Source organism: Bubalus kerabau, chromosome 5 (genome assembly GCF_029407905.1).
Source record: "Bubalus kerabau isolate K-KA32 ecotype Philippines breed swamp buffalo chromosome 5, PCC_UOA_SB_1v2, whole genome shotgun sequence".
NCBI classification, from domain to species: Eukaryota; Metazoa; Chordata; class Mammalia; order Artiodactyla; family Bovidae; genus Bubalus; species Bubalus kerabau.
The window spans coordinates 59,503,404-59,524,496 of record NC_073628.1 but is presented as its reverse complement, the minus strand read 5'-3'; the positions used below and the strand labels follow the sequence as shown (position 1 = coordinate 59,524,496).

Sequence of the window (21,093 nt, the reverse complement as noted above, 5' to 3'; positions counted from 1 at the left end):
CAGATAGTTCCCAGCAGAGCAACATAGAGCCTGAGAAGTGTAGAATGAAAGCATACACATGGTGAGTGGGGGCAAGCCCAGGGCAGCTGAAACCCTGTGAGCACTTCCCACACACGCCAGTGATATTTGTTTGTAGTGTTGATCCCTCCCGACAGCACAGCTGAACAAGTGAGTCTGAAAAAGTGACCACCATCGCTCCCTTGTGTCAGGGCAGAAATTAGATGCTGAAGAGACCAGTAAAAAGAAGAAGCTAAATATTGTCACCCTGCTTATTTAACTTATATGCAGAGTACATCATGAGAAACGCTAGGCTGGAAGAAGCACAAGCTGGAATCAAGATTGCCGGGAGAAATATCAATAACCTCACATATGCAGATGACACCACCCTTATGGCAGAAAGTGAAGAGGAACTAAAAAGCCTCTTGATGAAAGTGAAAGAGGAGAGTGAAAAAGTTGGCTTAAAGCTCCACATTCAGAAAACTAAGATCATGGCATCTGGTCCCATCATTTCATGGGAAATAGATGGGGAAACAACGGAAACAGTGTCAGACTTTATTTTTTGGGGCTCCAAAATCACTGCAGATGGTGACTGCAATCATGAAATTAAAAGACACTTACTCCTTGGAAGAAAAGTTATGACCAACCTAGATAGCATATTAAAAAGCAGAGACATTACTTTGCCAACAAAGGTCCTTCTATTCAAGGCTATGGTTTTTCCAGTTATCATGTATAGATGCAAGAGTTGGACTATGAAGAAAGCTGAGCACCGAAGAATTGATGCTTTTGAACTGTGGTGTTGGAGAAGACTTTTGAGAGTCCCTTGGACTGCAAGGAGATCCAACCAGTCCATTTTAAAGGAGATCAGTCCTGGGTGTTCATGCTAAAGCTCAAACTCCAGTACTTTGGCCACCTCATGCAAAGAGTTGACTCATTGGAAAAGACTCTGATGCTGGGAGGGATTGGGGGCAGGAGGAAAAGGGGACGACAGAGGATGAGATGGCTGGATGGCATCACCGACTCAATATATATAGAGAGACTCGATGGACGTGAATTTGAGTGAACTCCGGGAGTGGGTGATGAACAGGGAGGCCTGGTGTGCTGCAATTCATGGGGTTGCAAAGAGTCGGACACAACTGAGCGACTGAACTGAACTGAACCGAACTGACATATATCACGTTTCCAAAAAACAGAAAATTAAAGTGATGAATGTTAATTGGGGAAAAAAAAAAAACAAACAAACACTGTTTTCTTTCTACATTGGCGGTCTGAGAAGAAGTGTCAGGATTTTGGTTTCTGATGAGAATGGAAAAGAAAGAAAAAGAAGTCAGTTGAAACACAAGGTAAAATCGGTACTTTCATCTCTTGACTAAGATGCTAATTTAGTCAAACATGGTTAGCACTTTTGCACTTAAGGAAAATTCATTTAATAAGTCTCTATAGTTTTCTATCAAGAGAATCCACATGCAAATTTTATATGATATGACTTACAAGACATAATTTGACCTTCAATATCAAGGACCTCTTTACATACTTCAATCATCTGAATTTTCTATAACTTTTCTTTTCCTAGAAACCATCATGTAGTGAGTGTAATTAACTGAATAAGAATGTAATTCATATAGGTAATGTTAATTTCTAATTTGATTATATAATGAGGTAAAACATTATTTCTATTTTTTTATTCCAAGGGAAACACTGTAAATATCCAGTAATAAAACACGGACGGCTATATGGTTCATACAGTGGATACTTTCCAGCACGTGTAAATCAAGTTTCTCTATAACTGATCAGTATTTTGTGCCTCTTTCACAATATTCCTGGGATTACCTGGCTTGCACAGCAGAAGGATGGTCTCCAGAAGAACCATTCCTCAGTAAGTAAACTTATTTAAGTTTATATGCATAAATCTTTGAAAGAGTCAAGATAAAAAAGTATACAACTGTGTACAGTTAAGTGTTGTGTAACAACAGTAAGGACAAGGGATAAGTTCTATGAAAAAAAAACATGCAAATAGGTCTTCCCTTTACTAGAGGCTCTTCATGTAAATCCTGTGAGATAGAGACTTTATAAGAATATCTGCATCATCTATAATACTTTAATCATAAACTAAAGAAAAATAATATTGAATGTTTTCATTTTTAACAAATGTGATAGTAGTTTCATTTTTATTGTTATGTATTATATTTGAATACTACTGCATTCACATTTAAATTCTAGAAGGTTAATCTTTAAGGTTCTATTTTAACAAATTTATTTTTTTATCATATTATTTTTATGATCCTTAGGAGAATGTATTTTCAATAATTTGGAAAACGGATATACCCCAAGTAGTGAAAAAAAAAGTTGTACAGGGTGAAACTGTAAGAGTTCACTGCTATGAAGGCTACAGTCTTCAAAATAATCAGAACACAATGACCTGCACAGAGAGTGGCTGGTCTCCTCCTCCCAGATGCATCCATGTCAGTGAGTAAACTGGGCTGAGATCCCATGTGTTCATAATTTTCTAAGACTCAGCTGTATTATACACTCCAAAAGTTTATATCAAATTCTTGTTTTGCCAAAGGACCTATTTAATTTTATTGTTTACAAGTGTCTATGAGTGTACCTATAGGCTTCTTGATAAGCATATAGCAAAATACATGTATTGATAGACATTAGTCAAGAAAATAGGAAAATATCCACAAAGAAGAAACCTGTAAAAGCAGAGTGAGGTCAGAAAGATGGCAGGAGTCTCACTGTCTCTCCTAATATAAACACAGACTTTGACCATCATTTGTGGATAAGAGGATCTTTGCAGGGGGTCCGGAGTCTAGCAGAGACATGACAGCATGCTGCTAAAGCACAAAGTTTGAAGACTGGATGCCTCACTGAGGGTTAGAGCAGTAGCCTCATTTTGCCCCTGAAGTGGCACTGCTTAGTGCCAAGACAGATCTCTCAGCACAGGATTTTACCTGTGGGGAAAATAAGAGCGTGTGAGCAAGGGCAGCATCCTCATCTTCCAGCCCTCTTCTCTCTGCCTTTATCCAGCACACTGGGGTCACCTGCATGGCTGGAGGGTGGGGAGAGGCCAGGAGCACAGCATCCAGGGCTAGAATTCTTCAAGGGACATGGGTCCTACTGACCACATGGAGACCCCACCAGGGAGCCCCAAACCATTGCAGACACCATGCTTGTGGTCCTGCTCACCCCTGGACCCCTCATCTCATCCACATCCCCCTCCCCAGGGCCAGCTGACTAGGTCCCCACGGTGGCATCTAAACCTTTGCAGATGGCCTGTGGTACATCTAGAAGCCAACCTGTCCCTGTGGGTCTGTGAGAAAGCACAGGAATGTGAGCATTTGGCATTGCCCCCAGGGAAGCAGCCAGGAAACTGTCGGCACAGAGACTGTCTTTGCTGCATTGGTAGAAGCATATGAGCTTCAGAATTCTCTCCTAGGAGGAATTGAGTACATGGGACAGGTGTCTCCTTAAAAAAGGTCTGAAAAGTCTCAAAATCCCTATCAATGTGACAGTGTACTTCCCTCCTCAGGTCAGTCTGTAAAGACCGAAGGGAGTGACTGCTTCTTTAAATGCAAACACACCAACCTGAGACTTCAAGGGACACAGACATCAAAGGACTAAAATGTTAACAGAGAAACACAATAGTTTTTCAGTTACTTACCCCCAAAAATGGATATGGACGATTTTTATGATTAGTAATTCAAAGTAATTGCTTAAGAATTTCATTGAGATAGAAGAAAACAGTGGACAAGGAAATGGCAATCCACTCCAGTATTCTTGCCTGGGAAATCCCATGGACAGAGGAGCCTGGTGGGCTACAGTCCATTGAGTCTCAAAGAGTCAGACACAACAGTAGCTATGTAGCATGCACTCATGCATTCCTTTATATTTACAGTAATTATTGATAGATAAGGATGCATTAATACTGTCTTTTGTAACAGGATGTTTTATAGTTCCCTAATCCCTTTCCTCAGACTGCTTGCCTTTTGAATTCATGATTTTTGTTATAATAGTGTAACAATACTACTATAACTTTATAATAGTATGCATTTAATAAACTTCTCTTCACCAGTGTGAATCTAGTATGGATTCCTACTTTGTTTACCATGAGATTTACATAAAGCATCTTTCAGAGAGAGCAGTGTGTTTTATGCTAATAATATATGAACACAACCATATATTAAATCTCCTTCCTTTTCCCCTTCTCCATTTTATCTTTTTGATGTCATGATTTGCCTCTTTTTATAGACTGTACTTAATTAAATAGATAATTGTAGCTATAGTTACTTTTATATTCTTGCACTTTAACTCTTAAATAGTTGTTTAACATTCCATATCAAAGTACTATAGTGTTCTGAATGTGAATGTGCACGTAAATTTACCAGTGTACTACGTATTTTCATGGAATTCATTAGCATTATTTTACTTTAGCTTGAATAATTCCTTTTAGTGTTTCAGTAAGGAAGGTCTGTGTGCCTGCTCAGTTACCTCAGTTGTGTCTGATTCTTTGTGACCCTATGGGTGGCAGCCTGCCAGGTTCTCTGTCCATGGGGTTCTCCAGGCAAGAATACTGGAGTGGGTTGCCATGTTCTCTTCAAGGAAGGTCTAGCTGTGTTCAATTTTATCAGTATTTGTTGGTCTGGTGAAGTCTTTATATTCTTTTTTTTTATTATTCTTTTCTTTTCTGAAGGATATTTTCAAATATTCTTCTTTGGCAATTTTCTATTTCAGCACTTGGAATCTATCATCCCACTTTCTCCTGGCCCACTAGGTTTCTGCTGAGAAATATTCTTAGATCCAAATGAAGCCTCCTTAGTAAATTCCTGGTGAGGAAGCAACAGTTAGAACTGGACATGGCACAACAGACTGGTTCCAGGTAGGAAAAGAGTACATCAAGGCTGCATATTGTCACCCTGCTTATTTAACATATATGCAGAGTACATCAGAGTACATCATGAGATCTACTGTATTTTCTGCAGCACACTGAGTTATTTAAAACAGCTATTTTGAATTCTTCCTTGGATAAATCACAGATCTCAAATCTTCAGAGGTGAATACTGAAGATTTTTATACTTTCTTGGTGTCATAATACTTTGGGTTCATATTCCTTGAAGTTTTGTGGTGCTGTTTTCTAATTAAAGTGCCAGTCTCTTTTGGGTGAGAAATAACTTCCTTCAACATGGCTAAAGACTTTGCAGCTATCTCACATCTTCTATAGTGGCACCTGCTGACACTTCTGGAGAAGGCAATGACAACCCACTCCAGTACTCTTGCCTGGAAAATCCCATGGATGGAGGAGCCTGGTAGGCTGCAGTCCATGGGGTCGCTAGGAGTCGGACACGACTGAGCGACTTCACTTTCACTTTTCACTTTCATGCATTGGAGCAGGAAATGGCAACCCACTCCAGTGTTCTTGCCTGGAGAATCCGAGGGACAGAGGAGCCTAGTGGGCTGTGCTCTATTGGATCGCACAGAGTTGGACACGACTGAAGTGACTTAGCAGCATCTGTAACTTCTCATCCCTGTTTTGTCAGAATTTCTATGCTTCATCTCTTGTCTAGACACATTAGTACACCAGAAATTGTACTGACAGCCTGTCATTTGTTTCCCCCAAAGTAGCACTACATCTTAATCTTGTGTTTCTGTACTGGGTCATAGATTTAAGCCAAATTTCTATGCAAGCTCACTGATGGTCTGTCAATGGTTGTTCTTCCCTCTAAGTCAATTGTAACCACAGGGATCTGGCCACAAGTTGGAAGGGTAGGTGAATGAAGCAGACAGAGGTCCTCCTGTGAAAACTTAGGCTTTCACAGAAGGATTAGCTCCATGCATGAATTTTTAAAATAGGTTCCAGGACTCCTGGAGTGCAGCTGAGAGGGAATTGCAATGGTTCATGAGCCACTGTAGACATCACAGTCAAGACAGATATCGGTCTGCCTTTTACCTCATGCATGCATGAGCGAGCCTCCTCTTGGGCCCTTTGGCATATGGAATTTTGGGGGTGGGTGGTTGTTTATTTTATATTTATTTATTTTTAATTGAAGGATTTACAGTATTATGTTGGTTTATACCAAACATCAACAAGAATCAGCCATGGATTTACTCATGTCCCCTCCCACATGAACATCCCTCCCAGCTCCCTGCCCATTCCACCCTTCTAGGTTGTTACTGAGCTCTAGTTTGAGCTCCCCGAGCCACAGCAAATCCCCATTGACTGTCTATTTTACATATGGTAGTGTGAATTTGCATGCTAACTCTCTTCATCCATCCCACCCTCTACTTCCTCCCTGGCAGCCATGCCCATAAGTCTGTTCTCAGTGTCTGTGTCGCTATTCATTTCAGTTAAGTCGCTTAGTCATGTCCGACCCTTTGCGACCCCATGAATCATACCACGCCAGGCCTCCCTGTCCATCACCAACTCCCGGAGTTCAGTCAAACTCAGGTCCATTGAGTCGGTGATGCCATCCAGGCATCTCATCCTCTGTCGTCCTCTTTCCCTCCTGTCCCCAATTTCTCCCAGCATCAGAGTCTTTTCCAATGAGTCAACACTTCGCATGAGGTGGCCAAAGTACTGGAGCTTCAGCTTCAGCATCATTCCCTCCAAAGAAATCCCAGGGCTGATCGCCTTCAGAATGGACTGGTTGGATCTCCTTGCAGTCCAAGGGACTCTCAAGAGTCTTCTCCAACACCACAGTTCAAAAGCATCAATTCTTCGGTGCTCAGCCTTCTTCACAGTCCAACTCTCACATCCATACATGACCACTAGAAAAACCATAGCCTTGACTAGACAGACCTTTGTTGGCAAAGTAATATCTCTGCTTTTGAATATGCTATCTAGGTTGGTCATAACTTTTCTTCCAAGGAGTAAGCGTCTTTTAATTTCATGTCTGAAGTCACCATCTACAGTGATTTTGGAGCCCCAAAAAATAAAGTCTGACACTGTTTCCACTGATTCCCCATCTATTTCCCATGAAGTGATGGGACCAGATGCCATGATCTTAGTTTCCTGAATGTTGAGGTTTAAGACAACTTTTTCACTCTCTTCTTTCACTTTTCTCAAGAGGCATTTTAGCTCCTCTTCACTTTCTGCAAAAAGGGTGATGTCATCTGCGTATCTGAGGTTATTGATATTTCTCCCGGCAATCTTGATTCCAGCTTGTGCTTCTTCCAGCCCAGTGTTTCTCAGAATGTACTCTGCTTATAAGTTAAATAAGCAAGGTGAAGATATTAAGAAGAGGTGGCAAGAATACACAGAAAAAGTGTACCAAAAAGATCTTCACGACCAAAACAATCACGATGGTATGATCACTCACCTAGAGCCAGACATCCTGGAATGTGAAGTCAAGTGGGCCTTAGAAAGCATCACTACGAACAAAGCAGGTGGAGCTGATGAAATTCCAGTTGAGCTATTTCAAATCCTGAAAGATGATGCTATGAAAGTGCTGCACTCAGTATGCCAGCAAATTTGGAAAACTCGGCAGTGGCCACAGGACTGGAAAAGGTCAGTTTTCGTTCCAATCCCAAAGAAAGACAATGCCAAAGAATGCTCAAACTACCGCAGAATTGCACTCATATCACACGCTAGTAAAGTAATGCTCAAAATTCTCCAAGCCAGGCTTCAGCAATATGTGAACCATGTCTCTATTTCTGCTGTGCAAACAGGTTTTTCAGTACAATACTTCTAGATTCCATGTATATGTGTTACTATATGATATTTGTTTTTCTTTTTCAGATTTACTTCACTCTGTATACTAGGTTCTATGTTCATCCACCTCTTTAGGACTGACAAGTGCATTTCTTTTTATGGCTGAGTAATATTCCATTGTATATATGTAGCACAGCTTCTTTATCTATTCATCTGTCAATGAACATCTATGTTGCTTCCATGTCCTAGCTGTTGTAAATGGAACTGCAGTGAACATTGTGGTGCATGGGTCTTTTTCTATCTTGGTTTCCTCAGGGTATATACCTAGGAGTGTGATTAGTGGGTCATACAATGGTTTTATTCCTCATTTTGTAAGGACTCTCCATACTGTTCTTTATAGTGGCTGTATCAATTCACATTCCCACCAACAATGCAAGTGGGTTCCCTTTTCTCCACACCCTCTCCAGCATTTATTGTTTGTAGACTTTTTGATGATGGCCATTCTGACTGGTGTGAAGTGATATCTCATTATAGATTTGATTTGAATTTCTCTAATAATGAGTAATGTTGGGCATCTATTCATGTGTTTATTAGCCATTTTAGGTCTTTGGGAAAATGTCTGTTTAGGTCTTTTTCACACTTTTTTATTGGGTTGTTTGGTTTTTTGGTATTGATTTATATGCGTTGCTTGCATCTTTTTGAAATTAATCCTTTGTCAGTTGTTTCATTTGCTGTTATTTTTTCCCATTCTGTGCATTGTCTTTTCACCTTATTAATAATTTCATTTGTTGTGAATAAGCTTTTAAGTTTAATTATGTCCCACTTGATTATCTTTTTTTTTTTTTTCCGACTACTCTAGGAGGTGGGTCATAGAGGATCTTGCTGTGATTTATGACATAAGGTGTTCTGCCTGTGTTTTCCATCCATTTTGAGTTTATCTTTGTGTATGGTGTTAGGAAGTAGTCTAATTTCATTTTTTTTTTTCCATGTAGTTGTCAAGTTTTCCCAGCAGCACTTATAGAAGAGACTCTCTTTGCCCCATTGTATATTCTTGCTCCTTTTCAAACATAAATTATTCATAGCTGTGTGGGTTTATTTCTGGACTTTCTATCTTGTTCCATTGGTCTATATTTCCGTTTTTCTGCCAGTGCCATACTGTCTGGATGACTATAGCTTTGTAGTCAATTCAAAGTCAGGAAGGTTGATTCTTCTAGCTGTATTTTTCTTTCTCAAGATTGCTTTGGTTATTCAGGTCTTTTATGTTTCCCTATGAATTATGAGGCTTTTTGTTCTAGTTCTGTGAAAAACACCACTGGGAATTTGATACACGTGGCATTGAAGCTGTAGATTATATTTGGTAGCATAGTCATTTTCACAATGTTGATTCTTCCAACCCCAGATAATGGAATAACTCTCCATCTGTTTATGTTGTCTTTGATTTCTTTCCTCAGTGTCTTATACTTTTCTGTATACAGCTCTTATTTCTCCTTACATAGGTTTATTCCTAGGCATTTTATTCTTTTTTTTTTTTTTTTTTTGCAATGGTAAATAGGATTGATACCTTAATTTCTCTTTCTGATGTTTCATTGTTAGTACATAGGGATTCAAGTGATTTTTGTGTATTCATTTTGTATCCTGTCACTTTGCTAAATTCACTGATCACCTCTTGTAATTTTCTGATAGTATCTTTTGGGTTTTCTATGTGCAGTATCATCTGTGTGCAAACAATGAGAGTTTTTCTGTTTCTTTTCCAATCTGGATTCCTTTTATTTCTTTTTCTCCTCTGCTGTAGCTAAGGCTTCTAAACAATGCTGACTAATAGTGGTGACAGTGGGCTCCCTTGTCTTTTCCTGATGTTAGAGAGTATGCTTTCAGTTTTTCACCATCGAGAATAATGTCTGCTCTGGGTTTCTCATATATGGCCTTTATTATGTTGAGGTAGTTTCCCTCTTTGCTCATTTTTTGAAGAATATTTGTCATAAATCGGTGTTGAAAATTTTCAGAATTTTTCTGTATTTATTTTGTTTACCATATGGATTTATCTTGCAATTTGTTAATATGTTATATCACACTGATGGACTTGTGTATACTGAAGAATGCTTGCATCCCTGGGATAAACCAAACTTGATGGTTGCTATCATGGTGTGCTGCTGCTAAGTCGCTTCAGTTGTGTCCGACTCTATGCAACCCCATAGATGGCAGCCCACCATGCTCCTCTGTCCCTGGGATTCTCCAGGCAAGAACACTGGAGTGGGTTGCCATTTCCTTCTCCAATGCATGAAAGTGAAAAGTGAAATTGAAGATTCTCAGTTGTGTCCAACTCTTAGCGACCCCATAGATGGAAGCCCACTGGGCTCCTCCATCCAAGGGATTTTCCAGGCAAGAGTACTGGAGTGGAGTGCCATTGTCTTCTCCATATCATGATGTACTATCTCTTTAATGTATTTTTGAATTCTGTTTGCTAGTGTTCTGTTGAGGATTTTTCCATCTATTTTCATCAGTGATATTGGCCTGTAATTTCCTTTTTTGTGTTGTCTTTGTCTGGTTTTGGTATAAGGATGATGATGGCCTTGTAGAATGAGTTTGGATGTGCTCCTTCGTCTGCAGTTTTTTGAAAAAGTTTTATAAGAATATTATTAGCTCTTCTTTAAATATTTGAGAGAACTCACCTGTAAAACCATCAGGCCCTGTGCTTTAATTTTTTGAGATTTTTTTTAATCACATTTTCGATTTCAGTGCATGTAATTGGCTTGTTCATAATTTCAATTTCTTCCTGGTTCAGCCTTGGAAGATTGAGTGTTTCTAAGAATATATCCATTTCTTTCAGGTTGTCCATTTTATTGGCAAATATTTGCTCATAATAGCTTCTTATGATTATTTGTATTTCTGTTGTAATCTCTCCTTTCTCATTCCTAATACTGTTGATTTGATTCTCCCATTTTTTCCTGATGAGTTTGCCTAATTGCCTGTCAATTTTGTTTATCTTCTCAAAGAAGCAGCTTTTAGTTTTATTAGTCTTTACTGTTGTTCCCATCCCTTCTTTTTCATTTATTTCTGCTCTTACCTTTAGAATTTCTTTCCTTCTACTTACTTGGGGTTTGTTTTCTGCCCTTCTTTATTGAGTTGTTTTAGGTGTAAATTAGGTTGTCTATTTGATGTTTTCCTTGTTTCTTCCTATAAACTTCCCTTTTAGAACTGCTTTGCTGCATCCCATAGGTTTTGAGTTGTTGTGTTTTCACACAAGCTTTGTATGGATCAGCAAGATGAAGTCCTCTCTGTCTCTTCCAATTTATCTTGAAACAGTAAATCACAGTTTCCGTTTATGAACTGATGAACACTCTTTCACTTATGATGTGAAACACAGACAAACTCTTTGGGCTGCTGTGTCAATAACAGGTAAAATTTATGTTTATGCAAATTTTATTCCTAATGATCAAAGGCCAAGGATGAAGGCACAACTGGGCTGCCCAGCCTGGGAGTCATGGTCTGAAAAGATAAGCCCCCAGAAATTCTGACTTAGAAGTCCAGAGTAATTTGTGCACAAGAAAGCCAGAGGGCTTAAGGAAAGAGAGCTTCTGTTCTTTAAAGGCACACAAAAATCTCACATGCTTTGTGTCCCAGTAAAGAGGCATCAATGGGAAAGAAGCTTGGGTTAGACTAACCTGTTTATCTTTGTGAAACTTCTAGAGATATAGGAGACGATTGGGATCCTAGATACTGGTGTCAGCCATCATGGGAGACAAGTGCCACTTTAGAGTTCTCCCTAACACACACATATATAGCTTACTAGCACCAGAGGCTAAACAACTCACCAGCATGACAGCACCAACCCCAAATTCCACTGGGCTCCACAGCTGCTACACCTGCATCTCACCCTGCTCTTGGGTGTGATATCACCAGCTCAAGTATGTTTAGGCCCTGAAGCCAGCTCCATCAACACTTCATCCTGCCTATGAGTAGGCTGGCAGCCACTACATGAGGCAGAGTCTGGCAGCCAACAGAGGAGGAGGTGGAACCCTTTCCTACCAGTGCACCCAGAGTAGTTGGCACTGACACAAAAGAAGGGCACCCTATAGCATCTAGATCTGCAGCCCAAATCCTACAGAGGGGACCATTCTGTTGGGCCCTATAGACTTCTACATAAGACCACTTCTCTAAGATCAGGAATATAATTAACTCTTAGAAATAAACACAGAGTTAGGTAAATAATGAGACAGAGAAATGCATTCCAAATGAAGAAACCAGACAAAATCTCAGAAAAGTCACTAATCAAAGTTAAGATAAGAAATCTACCCAAGAAAGCATGCAAGGTAATGACCATAAAGATGTTCAATGGACTCTAGAGAAGAATGGATGAAAACAGAATTTTAAGAATAAGAAAATATAAAGATTAACTAAGCAGTGCTGAAGGATACAACACTGAAATGAAAAATACACTAAAAAAAAATCAATAGCAGATTAGAGGATTCAGAAGAATGGATCAGAGGTCTGGAAGACAGGATAGTAGAAACTTCCCAAATAGCACAGGAAAAAGAAAAATGAATTTTAAAAATGAGGTTAGGTTAACAGACATCTGGGACAACATCAAGTGAAGTACCATTCTCATTATAGGGATCTAAAATAGAGAGAGACAGAGACTTATTTGAAGAAATAATAGCTAAACTTTTCTAACCTGGGGAAGGAAACAGACATTCAGGTTTTGAAATCAGACAGTCCCCAAAAGAGATGAACCTAAAGAGGTCCATACCAGGACACAGTATCATTTAATGGAAAAAATTTAAAATGTTGTCCCAAAGTAAATGGCAACTGCATCATATTTATCAATAATTACCTTAAATGTAAATGGGTTGAATGCACCAACCAAAAGACAAAGACTGGCTGAATAGATACAAAAACAAAACCCCTCTATATGCTGTCTACAGGAGACCCACCTCAAACCAAGGGAAACATACAGACTGAGAGTGAAGGGCTGGAAAAGATAGTTCATGCAAATGGAGACCAAAAAAAAGCAGGGGTAGCAATACTCATATCAGGTAAAATAGATTTTGAAATAAAGGGCGTGAAAAAAGACAACAAAAGACACTACATAATGATCAAAGGCTCAATCCAAGAAGAAGATATCACAATTATAAATATATATGCACCCAACAAAAAGGCACCTCAATACCTAAGGCAAATGCTAACAAGTATGAAAGGGGGTATTAACAGTAACATAATAATAGTGGGAGACTTTAATACCCCACTCACACTTATGGTTAGATCAACTAAACAGAAAATTATCAAGGAAACACAAGCTTTAAATGATACAATGGAACAGTTAGACCTAATTAATATCTATTGGACACTGCACCCCCAAAAAATGAATTTCACCTTTTTTGCAAGTGAGTACAGAACATTCTCCAGGACAGATCACATCCTGAACCATAAATCTAGCATTAGCAAATTCCAAAAAAAAAAGAAAACAATTCCAAGAATCTTTTCTGATCACAATGCACTAATATTAGATGTCAACTGCAGGACAAAAACTATTAAAAATACCAACATATGGAGGTTAAATAACATGCTTCTGAAAAACCAACAAATCATGGAAGAAATCAACAAGGAAATCAAAATATGTGCAGAAACAAATGAAAATGAAAACACAACAACCCCAAAGCTATGGGATTCAGTCAAAGTAGTGCAGCATTACATCTTACCTCAAGAAAGAAGAGAAAAGTTAAATAAATAACCTAATTTGACACTTAAAACAACTAAAAAAGAAAAAATTAAGAACCCCAGTGTTAGTAGAAGGAAATAAATCATAAACATTAGGGCAGAAATAAATGAAAAAGAAACAAAGGAGACTATAGAAAAAATCAGCAAAACTAAAAGCTGGCTCTTTGAGAGGATAAATAAAAGAGAGAAACCATTAGCCAGACTCATCAAGGAAAAAAAGAGAGAGAGAGAGAAGAATCAAATCAACAAAATTAGAAATGAAAATGGAGAGATCATAACAGACAACACAGAAATATGAAGGATAATAAGAGACTACTATTAGCAACTATATGCCAATAATATGGACAACTTAGAAGAAATGGTTCTTAGAAAAGTAGAACATTTCAAAACTGAAGCAGAAAGAAATAGAGGGTCTTAACAGACCCATCACAAGCACAGAAATAGAAAATGGAATAAAAATTCTTTCAGCAAACAAAATCCAAGGACCAGATGGCTTCACAGGTGAATTCTATCAAAACTATAGGGAAAAGCTAACACCTAGGTGGCAAGAATACACAGAAGTATACGAAAAAGATCTTCACGAGCAAGATAACCATGATGGTGTGATCACTCACCTAGAGCCAGACATCCTAGAATGTGAAGTCAAGTGGGCCTTAGAAGGCATCACTATGAACAAAGCTAGTGGAGGTGATGGACTTCCAGTTGAGCTATTTCAAATCCTGAAAGATGATGCTGTGAAAGTGCTGCCCTCATTATGCCAGCAAATTTGGAAAACTCAGCAGTGGCCAAAGGACTGGAAAGGTCAGTTTTTATTCCAATCCCAAATAAAGGCAATGCCAAAGACTGCTCAAACTACCGCACAATTGCACTCATCTCACACACTAGTAAAGTAATGCTCAAAAATCTCCAAGCCAGACTTCAGCAATACGGGAACCGTGAACTTTCCAGATGTTCAAGCTGGTTTTAGAAAAAGCAGAGGAACCAGAGATCAAATGGCCAACACCCGCTGGATCACTGAAAAAGCAAGAGAGTTCCAGAAACATCTATTTCTGCTTTATTGACTATGCCAAAGCCTTTGACTGTGTGGATCACAAGAAACTGTGGAAATTTCTGAAAGAGATAGGAATACCAGACCACCTGACCTGCCTCTTAAGAAACCTATATGTAGGTCAGGAAGCAACATTTAGAACTGGACATAGAACAACAGATTGTTTCCAAATAGGAAAAGGAGTATGTCAAGGCTGTATATTGTCACCCTGCTCATTTAACTTATATGCAGAGTACATCATGAGAAACGCTGGACTGGAAGAAGTGCAAGCTGGAATCAAGATTGCCAGGAGAAATATCAATAACTTCAGATATGCAGATGATACCATCCTTATGGCAGAGAGTGAAGAGGATCTGAAAAGCCTCTTGATGGAAGTGAAAGAGGAGAATGAAAAAGTTGGCTTAAAGCTCAACATTCAGAAAATTAAGATCATGGCATCTGGTCCCATCACTTCATGGGAAATAGATGGTGAAACAGTGGAAACAGTGTCAGACTTTATTTTTGGGGGCTCCAAAATCATTGCAGATGGTGATTGCAGCCATGAAATTAAAAGACGCTTACTCCTTGGAAGGAAACGTATGGCCAACCTAGATAGCATATTCAAAAGCAGAGACATTACTTTGTCAACAAAGGTCCATCTAGTCAAGGCTATGGTTTTTCCAGTGGTCATGTATGAATGTGAAAGTTGGACTGTGAAGAAAGCTGAGCGCTGAAGAATTGATGCTTTTGAACTGTGGTGTTGGAGAAGACTCTTGAGAGTCCCTTGGACTGCAAGGAGATCCAACCAGTCCGTTCTAAAGGAAATCAGTCCTGGGTGTTCTTTGGAAGGAATGATGCTAAAGCTGAAACTGCAATACTTTGGCCACCTCATGCGAAGTGTTGACTCATTGGAAAAGACCCTGATGCTGGGAGGGATTGGGGGCAGGAGGAGAAGGGGACGACAGAGGATGAGATGGCTGGATGGCATCACCCACTCGATGGACATGAGTTTGGGTGTATTCCGGGAATTAGTGATGGATAGGGAGGCCTGGTGTGCTGCAATTCATGGGGCCACAAAGAGTCGGACACAGCTGAGTGACTGAACTGAACTGAACTGATCCTATTCAAATTATTCAGAAAATTGCAGAAGAAGATAAACTCCCAAATTCATTCTATGAGGTCACCATCATCCTAATTCCAAAATCAGACAAAGATGTCACAAAGAAAGAAAACTACAGGCCAATATCGCTGATGAACATAGACACTAAATTCTTCAACAAAATTCTAGCAAACAGAATCCAGCAACATATTAGAAAAATCACACATCAAGACCAAGTGGGTTTTATTCCAGGGATGCAAGGTTTCTTCAATATTTGTAAATCAATCAATGTGATACACCACATTAACAAATTAAAATATAAAAAACATATAATTATCTCAATATATGCAAATAAAGCCTTTTAAAAAAATTCAAAATCCATTTATGATAAAACCTCTCCAGAAAGCAGGCATAAAAGGAACATACCTCAACATAATAAAAGCCATATATGATAAGCCCACAGCAAACATTATCTTCAATGGCAAAAAATTAAAAGCATTCCCCATAAGATCAGGAACAAGACAAGGGTGCCCACTCTCACCACTACTATTCAACATAGTTTTGAAAGTTTTAGTGACAGCAATCACCGTATAAATGGAAATAAAAGGAATCCAGATTGGAAAAGAAGAACTAAAGCTCTCACTGTTTGCAGATGACATGATTCTCTACATAGTAAACCCTAGAGACACCACCAGAAAATTACTGGGGCTAAGAAATGAATACAGTAAAGTTTCAGGATATAAAATTAATACACAGATATCCCTTGCATTCTTATACATTAACAATGAGAAAACAGAAAGAGAAATTAAGGAAGCGATCCCATTCACCATTGTGATGAAAGGAATAAAATACTTAGGAGTAAGTCTACCTAAAGAAACAAAATACTTATATATAGAAAGCTATAAAACACTGATGAAAGATATCAAAGATGACACAAATTGATGGAGAAATACATTGTGTTCAGGGATCAGAAAAATCAGAATAGTGAAAATGAGTATACTACCCAAAGCAATTTGTAGATTCAATATAATCCCTATCAAGCTCCAGTGGCAATTTTCACAGAACTAGAACAAATAATTTAACAACTTGTATGGAAATACAAAAGAATCTTGAATAACCAAAGCAATCTTAAGAAAGAAGAATGGAACTGGAGGAATCAACACGACTGACTTCAGACTATACTACAAAGCTACAGTCATCAAGACAGTATGGTACTGGCACAAGCCAGAAATATAGATCAATGGAACAAATAGAAAGCCCAGAGATAAATCCACGCAACTATGGACACCTTATCTTTGACAAAGGAGACAAAAATATACAATGGAGAAAAGACAATTGCTTTAACAAGTGGTGCTGCGAAAATTGGTCAACCACTTGTAAAAGAATGAAACTACAACACTTTCTAACCATACACAAAAATAAACTCAAAATGGATTAAAGATCTAAACGTAAGAACAGAAACTATAAAACTCCTACAGGAAAACTTATGCAAAACACTCTCTGACATAAATCACAGCAGATTATCTATAACCCACCTTCCATAGTAATGGAAATAAAAGCAAAAATAAACAAATTGGACCTAATTAAACTTAAAAGCTTTTGTGCATTGAAGGAAACTGTAATAAAGGTGAAAAGACAGCCTTCAGAGTACGAGTAAATAATAGCAAATGAAGCAACTGACAAAGAACTAATCTCAAAAATATACAAACAACTCATGAAGCTCAAGACCAGAAAAATAAATGACCCAATCCAAAAATAGGTCAAAAAATAAACAGACATTTCTCCAAAGAGGAGATTCAGATGGCTAATAAGCACATGAAAAAATGCTCAACATTACTCATTATCAGAGAGTTGCACATCAAAACCACAATGAGGTACCATCTCAAGCTGGTTAAAATGACTGCTATCAAAAGTCTACAAACAATAAATGCTGAATAGGGTGCGGAGAAAAGTGAACCCTCATACACTGTTGGTGGAAATGCAAACTAGTACAGCCACTATGGAGAACAGTGTGGAGATTTCTTAAAAAACTGAAAATAGATCTGCCATATAACAATGGGATGCCAGCAATCCCACTGCTAGGCATACACACTGAGGAAACCAGAATTGAAAGAGACACATGTGCCACAATGTTCATTGTAGCACTGTTTACAATAGCTAGGACATGAAAGCAACCTAGATGTCCACTGGTGGAAAAAAATGGATAGGAAAGCTGTGGTACATATACACAAAGGAATATTAGACAGGTATTAAAAAGAACACATTTGAATCAGTTCTAATGAGGTGGATGAAACTGGAACCTATTATACAGTGATGTAAGTCAGAAAGAAAAACACCAATACAGTATATTAATAAATATATATGGAATTTAGAAAGATGGTCACCATGACCCTATATGTGAGACAGCAAAAGAGACACAGATATAAAGAACAGACTTTTGGACTCTGTGGGAGAAGGCGAGGTGGGGATGATTTGAGAGAATAGCATTGAAACATGTATATTACCATATGTGAAAGAGATCACCCCTAAGTTCGATGCATGAAACAGGGCACTCAAAGCTGGTGCACTGGGACAACCCAGAGGGGTGGGATAGGGAGGAAGGTGGGAGGGGGGTTCAGGATGGGGCTACACCCGTGGCTGACTCATGTCAATGTATGGCAAAAAACCAAAATATTGTAAAGTAGTTAGCCTGCAATTAAGATAAATTAATTAATATTTAAAAAGCTATTGTTCTGTTGCCAAGTCATGTCCAACACTTTGTGACCCCATGGACTGCAACAGGCCAGGCTTCCCTGTCTCTCACCATCTCCCAGAGTTTGCTGAAGTTCATGTCCATTGACTTGGTGATGCCATCCAACCATCTCATCCTCTGTCACCCTTTTCTCCTTCAAGAGAAAAGGCAGTAGTTACCTACAAGGAGACCCTTACAAGTATCAACAGCTTCTGAAGAATCTTTTTTTTTGGTCCCAAGGGACTGGCACACAAAGAGATGAAAGGAAAAAAAACTTGCAGCCAAGACTACTGTATCCAGGAAAACCATATTGCAACCACGGTGTGATGTCCCTTCACACCTGTCATAATGGCTACCATGAAAAGGACAATATCAAGTGTTGTCAAAGATGTGGAGGAAAGGGAATATTTGTGCACTGTTGGTAGGGTTGTAAACAGGCAGAGTTGCTGTGGAAAAGAGGATAGAGTTTCCTTTAAAAAATAAAAATAGAACTGCTGTATGATCCAGCAATTCCACTACTGGGTACTTATTCAAAGGAAACAAAAACACTAATCTAAAAAGATATATGTACTCCAATGTTCATTGCATTGAATGACCAGGATTTGGAAGCAACCTAGAAAGTCCACTGATAGGTAGATAAAGAAGATAATATATATATATATATATATATATATATATATTGATATATATATATATGCAATATGAACTATAACCAAGCCATAAAATATGAAACATTTCCATTTTCAACAACATGGAAGTGTCTAGGATGTATTATTTTAAGTGAAGTAGGTAAGATAGAAAAAGACAAATGCCACATGATTTCACTTATTTATGGGATCTAAAAATAAAACAAAACCAAAGGAAAACAGGCTCATAAGGATACAAAAAATTAATGAGTTGTTGCAAGAAAAGAGGAGGGGGTTGGCAAGGTAGATACAGGGGATTTAGAAGTACAAACTCCAGTTGTGTAATAAAGAAGCCAGGGGGATGGAATATACAGCATACAGAATATGGTCAATAATATTGTAATAAATTTGATATGGATAGATTGCTACTAGGCATACTGGTAGTCATTTTATAATGCATGTAAAAGTAAAATCATTTTGTAGCCCATATGAAGCTAACATACTGTTATACATCCAACATTTCAATAAGAAATTCATTTCAAAAAGGATGAAGGGGCATATTGAACAAGTAGTAGTAGCATAGTGTTTATGGAGACAAATAGCTTGCAAGTTTCAAATATTTTTCCTTTTTAAAATCCTTTAACTTGTTCCGAGTATTCTTTTTGTTTAATTCTTATTTTAAAATCCAAAGTAATATTTGACTGTATTAATATTTTTTTAATTTATTTTATTTTTAAACTTTACATAATTGTATTAGTTTTGCCAAATATCAAAATGAATCCACCACAGGTATACATGTGTTCCCCATCCTGAACCCTCCTCCCTCCTCCCTCCCCATTCCATCCCTCTGGGTCATCTTGAGGTGGTTGAGAACATCCAATATTTTCTGTATGAAGTACAGAGGTCAAAAAGTACAAATATAATCTTTAAATTAAAAATATTAATACAATCATTAATATTTTTAATTTAAAGATTATATTTGTACTTTTTGACCTCTGTACTTCATACAGAAAATATTGGATGTTCTCAACCACCTCAAATAGACCATGGAACCATTAACTCATCTAGCTCTGCAGAAGAAAGGCGAGAAATACATGAACAAAGGCTGTATACACATGGCACGAAGTTAAGTTATACTTGTAAAGAAGGCTTCGAGATATCTGAAAATAATGTGATAATATGCCACATGGGAGAGTGGAGCTCTCCACCTCAGTGTGTAGGTGAGGACACTAGGCAAACCAAAATCTATTTTCAGTACCATTCATTAAACTAATCAATTGTCATCAAAATCATGAGACTTGATCCTTTAGATTTCTAAATACATCAAGTAACATCTATTAATAGGTCATTTATGTATGAAAATAAGATGTATATATTTATATGTTAAATAAAATTTTACATATAAAATTAATCATTGTTCTAATTAAAAAGTGTTTCTTCTGTATAGAACCTCTTTTCAATCTGGCAATTATTTTGTATTAACACTGGATGTGCACTAAAATTAAACTTAGCTATTCATATTAGTAAACCTATTTATATTCCTATCTATTCAAGTTTCTAAAATATGTCATATGTCTTCCCTAAAATGTCCCTTTTAATTTCTTACAATATATAGTACTTTTCCTGAGATGATGTTTGGAGTCTCAATGTGTTTTTCTTTTATTACTCATGATTGGTTAGAGCAGCACTGATGGTTTCTTTCATATATTGATAATTTCTGTTTCAAGTTCTTGCTCAAGTGGACACACACCAGAATGGTGATTTTAGGAAAAATTTTTGCACTTTCCTCCCATGTCATGGAGGTTCCTGTATAATCATTTATTATTTTCAAGTAAAATTACCAAATATGTTGACTGTACATCAAGTTAAATTTCAAAGTTAGCAAAACATGAAATCAATTTTTTTTCATTTCTTCCCAGGACTTCCTTGTGGACTTCCACCTTATATTCTGAATGGTGTTGTATCTCGCAAGATAGACAGTTACCAATATGGAGAAGAAGTTACTTACAAATGTGATGAAGGGTTTGGAACTGATGGACCTGCATCTATAAGATGTTTAGGAAGGGAATGGTCTTGTCCACAAGATTGTATAAGTGTAGTGTTTTCCCTTTTATTCTTAAGCTGGCAAGTATCTTTTAATTCAAAGCATAAATGGCACAAATATGAAACTAATCAGTAATTCTAGAATTTAACAAGAAATCTATGGAAAGTTCTAAATTCTGGTAGAGAATTAATAACCCTAGAAATAAT

General features: G+C 37.8%; 1 protein-coding gene across 1 annotated transcript in view; it reads left to right on the top strand.

Annotated features, from left to right (window-relative positions):
- LOC129654237 (complement factor H-like) overlaps positions 1 to 21,093 on the top strand; it is a 91,916-nt gene that overhangs the window by 54,906 nt on the left and 15,917 nt on the right. Inside the window, 2 exon segments of the mRNA XM_055583754.1 lie at positions 19,854 to 20,063; positions 20,763 to 20,936. Coding sequence (XP_055439729.1) covers positions 19,854 to 20,063; positions 20,763 to 20,936 — 384 coding nt within the window.